The sequence below is a fragment of the Podospora bellae-mahoneyi genome, chromosome 5, assembly GCF_035222275.1.
Source record: "Podospora bellae-mahoneyi strain CBS 112042 chromosome 5, whole genome shotgun sequence".
In the NCBI taxonomy this organism is placed as follows: Eukaryota; Fungi; Ascomycota; class Sordariomycetes; order Sordariales; family Podosporaceae; genus Podospora; species Podospora bellae-mahoneyi.
The window spans coordinates 138,475-152,037 of NC_085884.1; the positions used below are offsets into that span (position 1 = coordinate 138,475).

At 55.8% G+C, this 13,563-nt stretch overlaps 3 protein-coding genes across 3 annotated transcripts; all 3 read left to right on the forward strand.

The window, feature by feature from the left end:
• Positions 1-179: 179 nt before the first annotated feature.
• Positions 180-9,456, forward strand: QC761_502730 (uncharacterized protein). The gene is made up of 6 exons (XM_062879510.1): positions 180-1,896; positions 1,969-2,028; positions 2,101-2,216; positions 2,285-6,586; positions 6,652-7,662; positions 7,727-9,456. The coding sequence occupies exons 1-6, from the start codon at positions 1,519-1,521 to the stop codon at positions 9,027-9,029; spliced, it is 7,170 nt and encodes a 2,389-aa protein (XP_062730323.1). The 5' UTR covers positions 180-1,518; the 3' UTR covers positions 9,030-9,456.
• Positions 9,457-9,751: 295 nt separating this feature from the next.
• Positions 9,752-10,885, forward strand: QC761_502720 (uncharacterized protein; the record flags this gene model as incomplete). The annotated part of the gene is made up of 1 exon (XM_062879509.1): positions 9,752-10,885. The coding sequence occupies one exon, from the start codon at positions 9,752-9,754 to the stop codon at positions 10,883-10,885; it is 1,134 nt and encodes a 377-aa protein (XP_062730324.1).
• Positions 10,886-11,320: 435 nt separating this feature from the next.
• Positions 11,321-13,485, forward strand: QC761_502710 (uncharacterized protein). Its single transcript, XM_062879508.1, has 4 exons — positions 11,321-12,116; positions 12,194-12,427; positions 12,500-13,180; positions 13,244-13,485. The coding sequence occupies exons 1-4, from the start codon at positions 11,690-11,692 to the stop codon at positions 13,360-13,362; spliced, it is 1,461 nt and encodes a 486-aa protein (XP_062730325.1). The 5' UTR covers positions 11,321-11,689; the 3' UTR covers positions 13,363-13,485.
• The last annotated feature ends 78 nt before the right edge of the window (positions 13,486-13,563 follow it).

Genomic DNA, 13,563 nt, shown 5'->3' on the forward strand with positions numbered 1-13,563 from the left:
GGTATGCCAGATGGCAGACCTGCCTGCCAGGCGGGATGGGGATGCCAGCGCGCGCGCGCCGCGGTGTGGCGTCGAATGACGGAACATTGGCCAGGTGGGTACCGGTAAGCGAAGGGATGTGGACCTTTTGTTCCTTCTTGGCGCACCACTCTTTTCAGGAACTCGAAGCCGCCGACCGAAACATCTTCTCCAGAAAAAAAAGGAGCACCAGCAGCAGAAGCAGAAACACGAAGGCCACTAACAGCTGGCTCCATCCCGGTCATTTCGTCGTTTCGGCCTGTCAGTGTCAGCGACACAGAGACATCTACGACATCCTTCTCTTCCAGTGAGTGCCACCAACCCAGGGCAATGGTCCCCAACGACACCAAAGCAGCAGGGACTTTTCTTTCGTCGCGCTGGGCAGTCGACAGAGGCCGTGGCAAGGCGCGAACAAGCACGCAAAGAATTCTTCTTTTCCGCCTTCCGAAGCCCGATCGAGCGGGTCGCATCGAATCTGCCGCGGTACCTCCTCTGCGATCCCTGTCTGCGCACGCTCGTATCGAATCAAGCTGCCAGGGCCAATGGTCACAGTGCGCTGGACATGGAGGGTCGGAGGCGACAAAGCAGGGCACTCTCCACCCTGCCGACACAGGTTTTGCACCATGAACCTCGACAAGCCTCTCAAGCTTCCAGTCTAACCCGCCTTATCGCCCGTCCCAAGAAAAGGGGCAGCAGTGCACCGTCGCACCAGCCAAGGCCTGGATAAGGGAAAATTGGGAAAGGCACCACCTGTTGCATTCATCCACATCCGCCCACCAGCTTCCTCTGCCTTGCCGGGTTCTTCATGTCGAGCACTTGTGTTTTTGTTTTGGCCTTCATGTTCATCTCACCGTCTCACGGGGGCCATGCCGGCATTTGCTTTCCTTCGACGGCCTTTCTAAGGAGATGGCCGAGGGTCCGCGAAATGATGTCGATGCCGTCGAGATGAAGTGGGAAAAGGAGAACTGATGAGCCAACGAGCGAACGTGCCGAAAGTGATAATTCCTATCAAAAGCAACTGATAGGCTGAGTGGCCTCGACGCGGCTCCGCCTATCTGCGCTCCGGTATTCTTCCGCGCGCGAGGGTGGCCAACGCGAGCTGGGGAGGTGTGGCAGCTGTAATGCTCCCACGCCCAGCATCCAGATCTCCACTTGGAAGGTCTGACCACGGGTTTCCATGCCCCCTTTTCCCGCCTCTCTCTCTCTGTGACCGGATGGGGCTTCGTCGTGACGTGGAGTTCACAGCTAGGGCTGGCTGGCCTGTCCAACGTGTCTCGTCCGTCCGGGGGTCGGGAGGGGGGGGGGAGGGCTTCGATAGCGCGCATCTTTTTCCCTTTCTAATCTGTTGGTGGTTGCCATCATCGTCCTTCTTTGTATTGTTGTGTTTTCAAAAGTTGTACTGCTGAATTTTTGTCTTGTCTTGTCTTTTGTTTTTTATTGGCATTGTCTCTCGTTTCCAAACCTACTGTCGCTCCCAATGAGAGGCGAGCGACGGTCAACATGATCCGCCCTCCGTTCTTTTCGAATGCCCTACTCATCACCCTCCTTACGGCCACCACACTCGTTCAAGGCCTCAGATACGACAAGGATGAAGAGAACTGGAACCTCAACACGAAGAAGTCGGCCAAGACGCCGCTCGAATATGACTACGATGTCTCTCTACGACCAGAAAACTACACCTACATGGACTCCCCCACAAACTGGCGGATGCCCGTATACACACTCTTTTTAGATCGATGGGTCAATGGCGACCCAAACAATGACGACATCAACGGCACTCTCTACGAGACCGACATGATGAGCACGCAGCTACGCTTTGGAGGAGATCTCGAAGGACTGAGGGACTCTCTCGACTACATTGCTGGCATGGGTGCCAAGGTATGCTGAACGGCGGGGGCGGGGGGTTCGACCATCAAAGAAGAGAGGGCAGAGGGTGCTGACAGACGACAGGCCATTTACATTGCTGGATCTCCCTTCATCAACTTGCCATGGGGTGCCGACTCCTACTCGGTATGTGCAACTAGAGCTCACCTATCTTGGGTGTGGTGGTAGTGGAAGATATACTGACCGAGGCCATGCCAGCCCATCGACTTGACTATGCTTGATAAGCACTTTGGACACATCCGTGAGTGGCAGGAGGTTATCCATGAAATTCACGAGCGCAACATGTGGGTTATCATCGATAACACCATGGCTACGTAAGTTTTGCTTCCGGCAGGTGGTTCCGCTGAGGTGGTGCAAAATCTGACATGTCTCTCCCGGGCAGCATGAGTGATCTGATTGGTTTCGAGGGCTTCCTCAACGAGACGACGCCTTTCCGGACCGAAGAACACAAGGTTCTGTGGAAATCTGATCGTGTGTACCCCGACTTCTCCATCGGTAACGAGTACAACGAAACATGTGACTACCCCGAATTCTGGTACGAGGACGGCAAGCGCATCAAGCCGCCAGGACTCAAGGGCTGCTACAACAGTGACTTTGACCAGTATGGTGATATCGAAGCCTTCGGTGTGTTTCCCGATTGGCAGCGTCAGCTGGCCAAATTCGCCTCGGTGCAGGATCGTCTCCGCGACTGGCATCCTTCTGTGGCCGCCCGTATTGAACACTTTTCTTGCATGGCCGTGAGGGCCCTGGACATTGACGCTTTCCGTATCGACAAGGCCGTCCAGGTCACGGTGGATGCCCAGGCTTCCTTCAGCTCTGCAATGCGCAAGTGTGCCACCGACATTGGCAAGACCAACTTTGCCGTCTTTGGTGAAATCACGAGCGGCAACACTCTTGGATCCATTTACATTGGCCGTGGCCGCGAGCCCGGGGCGGCCGAGAACTTGCATCCCGAAAAGGCCATGAACATGGACTCGGACTGGAAGAACAACCAGGACCTTTTTGTCCGGGAGCCCGGCAACAGTGCCCTCGACGGCGGTGCTTTCCACTACTCCATCTACCGTTCCATGACGCGTTTCCTCGGCCTCAGTGGACATCTCCAGGCCGGTTTCGACTTGCCTGTCGACTGGGTCATGACCTGGCACGAGATGCTCAAGACCAACGACATGTACAATGCCAACACGGGCAAGTTCGACCCTCGCCATCTCTACGGTGCCACCAATCAGGATGTGTTCCGTTGGCCGTCGGTTGTTCAGGGCATGGAGCGTCAGTTGCTCGCCTATTTCATCATCACGTTTGTGCTCCCAGGCGCGCCCATCATCTACTACGGCGAGGAGCAGGCGCTCTACGCCCTCGATGGTACGGCTTCCAACTACGTTTTCGGTCGCCAGGCGATGGCCCCCTCGCCAGCGTGGAAGGCACACGGGTGCTTCCAGCTCAACGTCACGCAGTACATTGGCTGGCCCGTCGAGAAGGGCCGTCTCGGCTGCCACGACGACGGCGTTGCTCGGGACCACCGCGATCCTGCGGCCCATCTGCGGAACACCTTCAAGCACATGTTTGCCATCCGCGATCACCTTCGCAGCATCGATCATGGCTGGTACCTCAAGACTCTCGCCCAGCAAACCGAGGAGATTTGGCTGGATGGTAGCACAAACTTCACCGAGACTGGTATCTGGAGCGTTGGCCGGGGGACCTCCGACACGCAACCGGAGGACGAAGAGCCTGTGTGGCTCATCTACAGCAACCGCAACAAGACCCATACCTACGAATTTGACTGCAGCAACCCCGATACCTTCAACAACGGCGCCTTCATCGCTCCCTTTGACGCTGGCACCAAGATTCGGGATGTCTTTGAGGACGGACCTGAGATCACTCTCGAGGCTTCTCCTGTCAAGAACGAGTTCGGCAACAGCACCAAGAATGCGGGCTGTCTCAGCAAGATTGTCATGCCCCCTTATGGCTTCAAGATGTATGTGCTCAAGGACAGCTGGCTCGAGCCGGCCCCCATGATCACCAAGTTTGAACCCGGTCATGACATGTCCATCGATTCCACCGGCAAGGGCGGTGTGATCCCGATTCGCCTCGAGTTCAACCACGAGATGGACTGCGACTCTGTCAAGAAATCGACCACCGCCGTCCTCACGGTGGACCACTCGGGCATAGCCAACCCCAAGAAGCTCGACATCACCTGGGACAACAATGCCTGTGGGACGTTTACCCCCTCCGAGAAGAGCGAGTACATCGGGTCGATCGAGTCAACTTGGAAGATCACTGGAAAGCTCACCAATGTCCAAGACGGCATCATCAAGCTGTCCGTCAGGAACGCTACTAGAGAGGACGGATCTGCCAGCACCAATGCCAATGATCATTTCTTGATCCGGTTTGGGGCGCCAAACAACCCGGTCGTGTTTCCATCGTCGGCCAACTACTCCCGCACCCTCTTGCACTTTGACGGAAACAGGATGGCCATCAATCACAGCGCCCCGGGCGCTACGCATTTCAGGTTCAGCACCGACTTCGGTTCCCTCTGGAGCGAGTGGTTCCCGTACGACGCCGAAAAGACATACCAAGAAGTCGACGCCATGTACCGAGACAACACTCTCTGGACAGGCACGGAGCTGCAGAAGTGGGAGGGCAAGCACCTGCAGGTTCAGTACTTCAGCAAGCCCCTCGGCTCGTCCGGCTTCATCCAGCACGCCGACAGCAACGACATCACTTTTGAGCGTCATGTCCCACACATTCGAATCCACGGTCCGTACAACAAGTGGGGCTATGATGCCGGCTTGCCCGGCTCCATGGACTTGGTTCACCACCACACCTGGGAGCTGCACTACATGTATGAGTGGCCGGCCGAGTTCCAGCTGAACGTTTGGGGTATCAATCCCGACAACCAGCCCGATGTCGGCTTCATATACGGTGACATTGACAACGACGGCATCGTCGACCGTCTTCCCCCGAGCAGTCTGGCCAGAAACGTCATCAACATCACCGAGCCCCCTCCCCTGCCGCAGCTCGCCTACAAGCTCGTCTACAACGACGCTACGTGGAGATTCGAGTACATTCCCACTGGTCACATTGGCATCCAGGTGGTTCTCTTCATCCTCCTTGCCATCATTCCCGTCTTGCTCGCCGTGCTTGCAGGCTGGATCTACATGCACAGCTTCTACCAGGTCAAGATCAATAAGTCTGGCTTCAGCTCCAAGGGCTGGGTCCCGCTCAAGCTTGGCAACCTGTCCAAGCTTGACTTCCGGAATCTTGGCAAGGGTGGTGTCGAGATGAGCCCCATGCCTCCCCCGCCTCCCAGCGCTGCCTTGGTTCCTTTTGGTAGCGGCGGTGGTCAGAGGACCGTCTTGATCGCGACCATGGAGTACAACATTGACGACTTTGGCATCAAGATTAAGATTGGTGGTCTCGGTGTGATGGCTCAGCTCATGGGTTCTGCCCTGAAGCACATGAACCTCATCTGGGTCATTCCGGTCGTCGGCGATGTCACGTATCCCTTTGACAGCATGCAGGCCGCCGAGCCTATGTACGTCCAGGTCATGGGCCAGCCGTACGAGATTGAGGTCTACTACTATACTGTCAACAACATCACCTACGTCCTCCTGGACGCCCCCATCTTCCGCAAGCAGACCAAGGCCAACCCCTACATCGCGCGCATGGACGACATTGAGTCGGCCATCCTGTACGCCGCCTGGAACTCCTGCATTGCCGAAACCATCCGCCGGTTCCCCGTCGACATCTACCACATCAACGACTACCACGGTGCCGCCGCCCCTCTGTATCTCCTTCCTCAGACCGTCCCCTGCTGTCTCTCGCTCCACAACGCCGAGTTCCAAGGTATGTGGCCTATGCGCACACCTGAGGAGCAAAAGGAAGTCTGCGAGGTCTTTAACCTCCCCCCCGAGGTGGTCAGGGACTATGTCCAGTATGGTTCCGTGTTTAACCTGCTCCACGCCGGTGCGAGCTACCTCCGTATCCACCAACGTGGCTTTGGTGCCGTCGGGGTGTCCCGAAAATACGGTGACCGTTCTCTGGCCCGCTACCCTATCTTCTGGAGTTTGAAGAACATTGGCCAGCTGCCCAACCCCGACCCCTCGGACACTGCCGACTGGGACCCGAACGAGGATATCTCGAACCAGTCGAAGGAGATCGAGATTGACCAGAGCTTTGAGGAGAAGAGAGGCGACCTCCGCCGTCAGGCCCAAGAGTGGGCTGGCCTTGAGGTGGACCCCACAGCCGAGCTCTTCGTCTTCGTCGGACGTTGGAGTTTGCAGAAGGGTGTTGATTTGATCGCTGATATTTTCCCCAGCATTTTGGAGAAGTACCCCAAGACGCAGCTCATTTGCGTCGGCCCCGTCATTGATCTGTACGGCCGTTTTGCGGCCCTCAAGTTGGAAAAGCTGATGAAGAAGTACCCCAAGAGGGTCTACAGCAAGCCCGAGTTCACCCAACTTCCGCCATACATCTTCAGCGGTGCCGAGTTCGCCCTGATTCCGTCTCGTGATGAACCTTTCGGCCTGGTTGCCGTCGAGTTCGGAAGAAAGGGTGCGCTCGGTGTCGGCGCTCGTGTTGGTGGTCTTGGTCAGATGCCCGGTTTTTGGTACACTGTCGAGTCCATGACCCCCTCCCATTTGCTCCAGCAGTTCAGGCAGGCTATTGTCTCGGCTCTGGATTGCAAGTAAGTTGACCACAGAGTTCCTGCCTTTGCTAACGAACACGACTGACACACCTGATACTTTGCAGACACAACAAGCGCCAAATGATGAGAGCGTGGAGTGCGAAGCAGCGTTTCCCCGTCGCCCAGTGGCTCAAGCAGCTGGACGAGCTCTACAGCGAGTCCATCCGCATCCACCAAAAGGAGGCCAAGAAGAAGAAGTTTGATGCGCTCAGCCCCAGCCCCATGGGGACCAGGCCATCGTCTCGTGCCAGCAACATCTCGAACACTTACGTGGATCCAACCGGCGGCGCTCACACTCCAGGAATCACCCCCAGCCCAAGTCCGGGACCAGAACAAGGCCTCATGACGCCGAGACTGGCTTCCCCAGAAGCCCTGCCCACGCCCACGGCACCATGGGCAGGTGGTATGAAGTCCAACTCGCCTCGTGAATCGGTTGCCAGCTCCATCAATGGAAACACACTGTACGCCAATCCCGCGGCCCAAAGTAGTACTGTCAGCGTTGACAGTTTCGCAATCAGGGCCCAGAAAGACGGCATGCACTCCCCAGGACTGGCCCCATCGGACAACGGACTCAGCCTTCCCCGGCCGGCCTTTGGAAATGCCAACCGCAACAGCAGTCTTCTCAGTCTTCCCGATGTCGTCGGTGACAGGCAAGACTTCAAGCTGCAGCAGGTGGACCAGTTCTTCAATGACACCAACGGAGAGTACTATGCCGAGTTCGAAGACATGCTCGAGACGTTGAGCGCCGGCAACTCGACCAACGAGCTATGCATCGAAACATTCCTCAAGAGAAGCGAAAAGGAGTGGTTCGCGAGATATCGTGACGCCAAGCTTGGGCGGTATAGAGAATCCCACATCGGCAGCCCTGGCAGCCGGCCCGAGTCGAGAAACGGTCTTGGTGGGCGAAACGAGTCGGTTGTCAGCCGTGGACGTCAACGACACCGCAGCATGACCCCCAGCGGTCTGGCCAGGTCCGTCTTCGAGACCTCGCCACCAGGCAATGGCGGCGGCGGCGGCATGGTGGACGATGAGTTCCTGTTGGGCGATGGTTACAGAGCACCAACAGGTCTCAAGAGGTATGGACACACACCCTCCGTCTGGAGAACATGAATAACAATACTAACCTTCCTTGTTGTGCAGAATCATGTCTATTCGCATCGGTGACTGGCCCATCTACTCGTTCTTCCTCGCCCTCCAGCAAGTCATTTCCGTCAGCTCGTACCAGATTGTCCTCCTCACAGGCGAAACCAACCAAACGCCAGAAAAGCTCTACATGGTCGCCGCTACCTACATGGCCACGTCGTTGATCTGGTGGGCACTCGAGAGAAACTTCAAGTCTGTCTACTCGCTCTCGGCCCCGTGGTTCTTTTACGGTCTCGCCTTCATGTTGATTGGCATTTCGCCCCTGCTTTCCGACTGGCGCGTGTCCAACAAGCTCGAGGAAGCTGCCACCTGCTTCTATGCCGCCGGCGCCAGTTCCGGTGCCCTGTCCTTTGCGCTCAACTTTGGTGACGAAGGTGGCGCGCCTACCAAGCAGTGGATCACTCGTGCCCTCGTGGTGTCGGGCTTTGCGCAGGTGTTCAGCATTGGTCTCTGGTACTGGGGCTCCATTGTCTCGACTCTGGATCCCACATCCACTATCTTTGTCGGCACTTCCAAGGTCCCCCAAGCCATCGTCGTCGGCATTCCCATCTGCCTACTCATGTGGGCCATTGGTGCCATGCTTTATGTTGGTCTCCCTGACTTTTACCGGCAATCTCCGGCGAGCATTCCCGGTTTCTGGATCTCGCTTTGGCGCCGCAAGGTCGTCCCCTGGTTCTTTGTCATGATCATCATCCAAAACTACTGGCTGTCGGCTCCCTATGGCCGCAGTTGGCAGTTCCTGTTCAACACGCAGCACGTTCCCGGCTGGGGTATCTTCTTGCTTGCCTTGGGCTTCTACGTCGGCCTTTGGGCCCTCGTCTTGTGGGGCTTCTCTCATTTCAGCGAGGAGCACACCTGGCTCCTGCCCATCTTCGCCATCGGCCTCTGCGCACCACGGTGGGCGCAGGAGTTCTGGGGCACATCCGGCATGGGCTGGTACCTCCCGTGGGCTGGTGGCCCTGTCGGCTCAGCCATTCTTTCCCGCTGCCTGTGGCTCTGGTTGGGTCTCTTGGACAACATCCAGGGCGTCGGGTTGGGCATGTTGCTCCTGGCCACGCTGACCAGACAGCACGTCCTGACCGTCTTGGTGGGCGCCCAGGTCATCGGCAGTGCTTTCACCATGCTGGCGCGGGCGACCAGTCCCAACGCACTCTCGCCCAACACCACGTTCCCTGACTTCAGCCAGGGCATCATGCCTGGAGCAGCCAGTCCTTACTTCTGGGTGTGTCTGGGATTCCAGCTGATCATCCCCTTTGGGTTCTTCAAGTTCTTCAGGAAGGAGCAGGTCGAGAAGCCCTAAAAGTTTTGCTATACTACCTTTATCGTAATGCCTATTGTGCGTCTTGTTGCTGTTGCAGTCATGTTGGTGTTTTATGTCGGGTTGGCGGGCGGGCCGGCGTGCAAGGAAGACTTTGTTTTTTTTGGTTTTCATTTTCTCACTCTCCATGACGAAAGGGTAATAGACGGAAACGGATTCCAATGTCAAAGAAGCTTATGGGAGGTTGGAAATGGGTTTCCAGCTGGGAAAAAGTACATGATGACATACACACACAGACACACCCACAAACACACACATAACTGCCTAGAGATTCGGTCCGACATAACATACATTTTCTTACAATCCTTTACTTTTTATTTATAGTTGGCGGTAATTACATCTTTGTAGTGTATATAGTTGACGAAGCATCCATGATTTTCTGAAGTGTATTGTTGTTCCATTTCCCCTACGTCATGTCCCATCTTCTTGGGTCACCTTGTGCTTGCTTTGCTCCCGCCAGAAAATGCGAGCAACCGTTGGCCAAGTCATCGTACCAGTTTGCCCCCGTTGTCGTACCTACCACGAACCACACACCGACACAAAGCCCCAGTAACGGTCACCGAGTCGGCTACAAATAGCGAGTTACTTTCGGCCCTCTTCCTACACCATTTTCCCCCTCCAACGAACTCACTCATCACCCCCGCCACGTACGAGTCGTCACCCTTTGCCTTTTTCCATCTCGATCCCCATCCTCCTTGCCAAACATGGCCGGGTACCTCCTCTCCAAGCTCGGCTTCGACCTGAAGAATCAAGCAGATAACCACGACCCTGGCAACAACGACGACCGCCCCCCTCCCCTCCCGCAACTCCACATCTCCACCGAGGACCACTTCCCCCCTTCCACGCAAGGGACCTACCCCCGTCTGTGCCAGCTATCCGACGGCTCCCTCCTCAAGAGCTACACCACCTTTGGCCCTGACGGGGAGAGAGTCCTGGTTGTATCACGCAGCGTTGACCAAGCTCGTTCGTTCGAAGTCGTGGGGGAAATCACCCGGTCCCACGGCGACTGCGACAACTGTTTTCTTGCTGAGCTGGAGCCGGGGGTTGTGTTGGCTGCTTTTAGGAACCATGATTTGAGCGGTGAAGATGGTAATAAGCCGACCTGGTTCCGGATTACGGTTTGTCGATCTCGGGATGGGGGGAGGATTTGGGAGTATTTGAGCCAGGCGGTGGAGAAGGGGGGCTCGGATGGGGTGTGGGAGCCGTTTATAAGGATTCCTGTAGGGAGGCGAGAGGAGGTGCAGTTGTATTATTCGGCCGAGGCGGAGCAGGGGCAGAGGCAGGACACGATGGTGGTTGTTAGTGGGGATGGCGGGGAGACGTGGTCGGAGCCGAGGAGGATTACGGGGGAGGAGGGGTTGAGAGATGGGATGGTGGGAGTTGCCGATATGAAGGATGCAGTTTCTGGCAAAGAGGCGCTGGTAATGGTGTTGGAGACCACAAGGTGTGGGCCTGGGAGGTTTAGCATTGAGGCGGTGGTTTCGTACGACGAGGGACTGAGCTGGGCGTCAAGGCAAGAGGTGTACAAGCCATCTGGAGAGGGCAAAAATGCCGGGGCACCGCAGATTGGGACTCTGGCTGGTGGGGAGGGAGTGGCGGTGGTATTTATGACAGATGAGGATGGGAACGAAGGGGTATGGCCTTCTGGGGCCAAGATCAAGACTGTTTTGGGGGTTGGGTTGGGGAATGGAGTGATCAACTGGAGTCGGGAGGCTGATACTGTTTTCGAGGAGGGGAGTTCATGGCCAGGGATTCTGGGAGTCGGTCACGGGGAGGCGCTGGTGGTCTGCGAGACGAGGAGCAGAATTGGGGGTAGGCTGTTGAGCTTGGATCTCTGACATCCATGACCATGTTCTAATCCGCCTCTTGTCGTATGACAGCATTTGACGAACCCCGAGATGAGGAACTAGACGGTAACTCAACATGATTTCTTCAACTACCCGAAACTTTGTTGGATTTCACTCGAATCCAGTCCTCCAGATCAATATGGAGTAGTGGTTGCTTCGCCCAACTGCAACATGCACAAACCTAGAGTGGTAACCTGAACCAGACCACCGGTTTTCTTAGGTCTTGAGCGAACTGGAATATGCGCCGGCAAAAGAGCTGAAAAGACTGCACGGAAGTCGTGACGGGTGTAATCCGTACCTAGGTATTTATCCGCCGCTCAGCATATCACAGGCGCGGCAGATCCTTCGACGCGATCATGTCTGCCTTACCCCGGAGCGGTTAAAAGCACCACTTCCCGTCTTACCCCAGATCTTGGGCTGATCACCATTCACGAGCTGAGAACTGAAACAGCTAACCGCAGGAAGAAGTGACAATGCAGTCAGCGCTCCCGCTGACAGTTTCTCTTCTCAATTTGGAGCGCGGGGCTATTTCTTCCACGAGATATGATGGCTTTATAGGTGGTTCACTTCGTCTTCCCTTCACCCAAAGCTTGCCTGTCCATCGTTGCATTTGAGATTCCAGGATACCTCCTCTGCTTGTAGCGTTGCATGCATGGCCGTGTGCAGCGGACATTTTACGATCTTCACCTCTCACCTAGTTGAAGTCGAACCTCCAGGGTAGGCGTTGCTGTATCATTGTTGTCGGGGTACTGGAAAACCCCAGCGTCGAACAGTTGGGACAACTCTACCAGCACCATGTTGCTTCACTTCGCCATATACACCACTCTTTTTCTTACAGTCAGTCATGGAGCCAGTCTTCCTAATCTCAGCAATGAAAATTCACTCGATGATGGTGACAAGGGCGGAGGGAAGCGTACAAGAGACCCAGGCTATGTGCGCATGCCGGTGTCGAGACAGAAGTTCAAAAGTAAGGGGAAGTCAGAAAGGGGCTGGCATTGGGGGCCCCCGACCGACCCTCACAATGACCCCCCAGCTTTGAAGTCAAATCAACCCTTCCAACCTACTCATGCGTCATCATCGACAATACCACCGCCAACTCTGACTAGGATAACGAGATCCCCACCAACCCAGCAGTCTCCGACTTTGCATCGCCGAGCAGCAGACAGAAGATGGGGCTGGTCCAATCTTGAAGAACTGGGCGGCATTGCCTACATCATCCAGTGTTCGTGCTCCACCCTTGAATTCCATTTCCACCTGATTTCAACCCCTGCTGACAAGTCCACAAACTTCTTTCCATAGTGGACATTGGCACGCCCCCTCAAAAAGTCCGCGTCTTCGTCGACACCGGCTCGTACGAACTCTGGGTCAACCCCCGCTGCAGCACGTCGGCGTCGGATTCCCTCTGCCAGACGTTTGGCAACTACTTCCCATCCAGGTCAAACTCCGCCATGCACATTGGTGGCAACTTTGCCGTCACCTACGGCACAGGGGCAGTGCGAGGAAGCTACTGGAGCGACGTGATGAGTATTGCGAGTCTGTCACACCTCCCCCAACTCTCTGGGTACTTCTCACTCTCATGCTTGAGACTGACAACTCCCTAAAAAGTGCTCCAAATCCCCCAAGTCCAGTTCGCCGTAGCAGCCGACAGCAACTACACCTTCGCCGGCATCCTCGGTTTAGGCTACGCTTACCCCTATTCCATCTCCTATCCCTCCGTCCTCAACCTCATGGTCTCCCAGAAGATGATATCCGCCCCCATCTTCAGCCTCGGTCTTGGCGGCGACGGCGACGGCTTCAGCGAGATTATTTTTGGCGGAGTCAACCGCTGGAAGTTTGCCGGGCCGCTGGTCCCCGTCTCCATTTGGCCTCCGGTCAAAGAGCAGGATCCGAGATGGGTGCAATACTGGGTCAATGTCACCAGCGTCGGGTTGACGAAGCCGAAAGAGGCAGGAAAACTGTACACACCTCGGGAGGGGTTTTCCATGCCGACGTTGATCGACACGGGCTCGACGTTGAGCTACATCCGGGAGGACCTCGTGGCGGTGATAGGGCAGCAGTTCAACGCCGAGATTGACACGCAGGGCAATTACTTTGTGGACTGCAAGTACAGGGACGTGGCGGGGACGGTGGACTTTGGGTTCAACAGCGGCGCGATGGTGATCAATGTGCGGTACAAGGATTTCATCTACCAGCTCTACCCGGGCAGGTGCATGCTTGGGGTGCAGCCGGCGGACTATGGGAGCACGTACTATGTGCTGGGAGACACGTTCATCAGGGGTGCTTATTGTGAGTCTTGCCCGTTTCTTACAGTCAGCAAAATATCTACAGAGCTGACACATGCATACATAGTGGTGTTTGATCAGCAATCAGACGTTGTGTGGATGAATCAGTACTATAATTGTGGCGACGGGGTAGTAACAGTGGGACAAACCCCAAGGGATACCAAGAATGTTGTCGGCGCGTGCTAGCTGAGGTGGTTTTTGCGGACATTGTGTTGTAGGTTTCTTGAGCATGTATAAAGCAACATGTTTTCTCCCGCAGTCTTCTGAACCTGGACTCTGAATCTCGAACCGCCTACTTCTTCAACTGCGGCCAACACAGGACAAAGTCATGGAAACACCGGGAAACATCAAATTCCAAAGCTACGATAGGATCATGAATGCGAACCT

What these genes read in the sequence shown, in the direction of transcription:
- QC761_502730 (XM_062879510.1), top strand. Translation starts at nt 1,519, where the DNA reads ATGATCCGCCCTCCGTTCTTTTCGAATGCCCTACTCATCACCCTCCTT. An exon ending in GGGGTGCCGACTCCTACTCG is followed by an intron (nt 2,029 to 2,100) that starts GTATGTGCAACT and finishes AGGCCATGCCAG; the next exon opens with CCCATCGACTTGACTATGCT. An exon ending in GTCTCGGCTCTGGATTGCAA is followed by an intron (nt 6,587 to 6,651) that starts GTAAGTTGACCA and finishes GATACTTTGCAG; the next exon opens with ACACAACAAGCGCCAAATGA.
- QC761_502710 (XM_062879508.1), top strand. Translation starts at nt 11,690, where the DNA reads ATGTTGCTTCACTTCGCCATATACACCACTCTTTTTCTTACAGTCAGT. An exon ending in CGACGTGATGAGTATTGCGA is followed by an intron (nt 12,428 to 12,499) that starts GTCTGTCACACC and finishes CTCCCTAAAAAG; the next exon opens with TGCTCCAAATCCCCCAAGTC. An exon ending in GTTCATCAGGGGTGCTTATT is followed by an intron (nt 13,181 to 13,243) that starts GTGAGTCTTGCC and finishes ATGCATACATAG; the next exon opens with TGGTGTTTGATCAGCAATCA.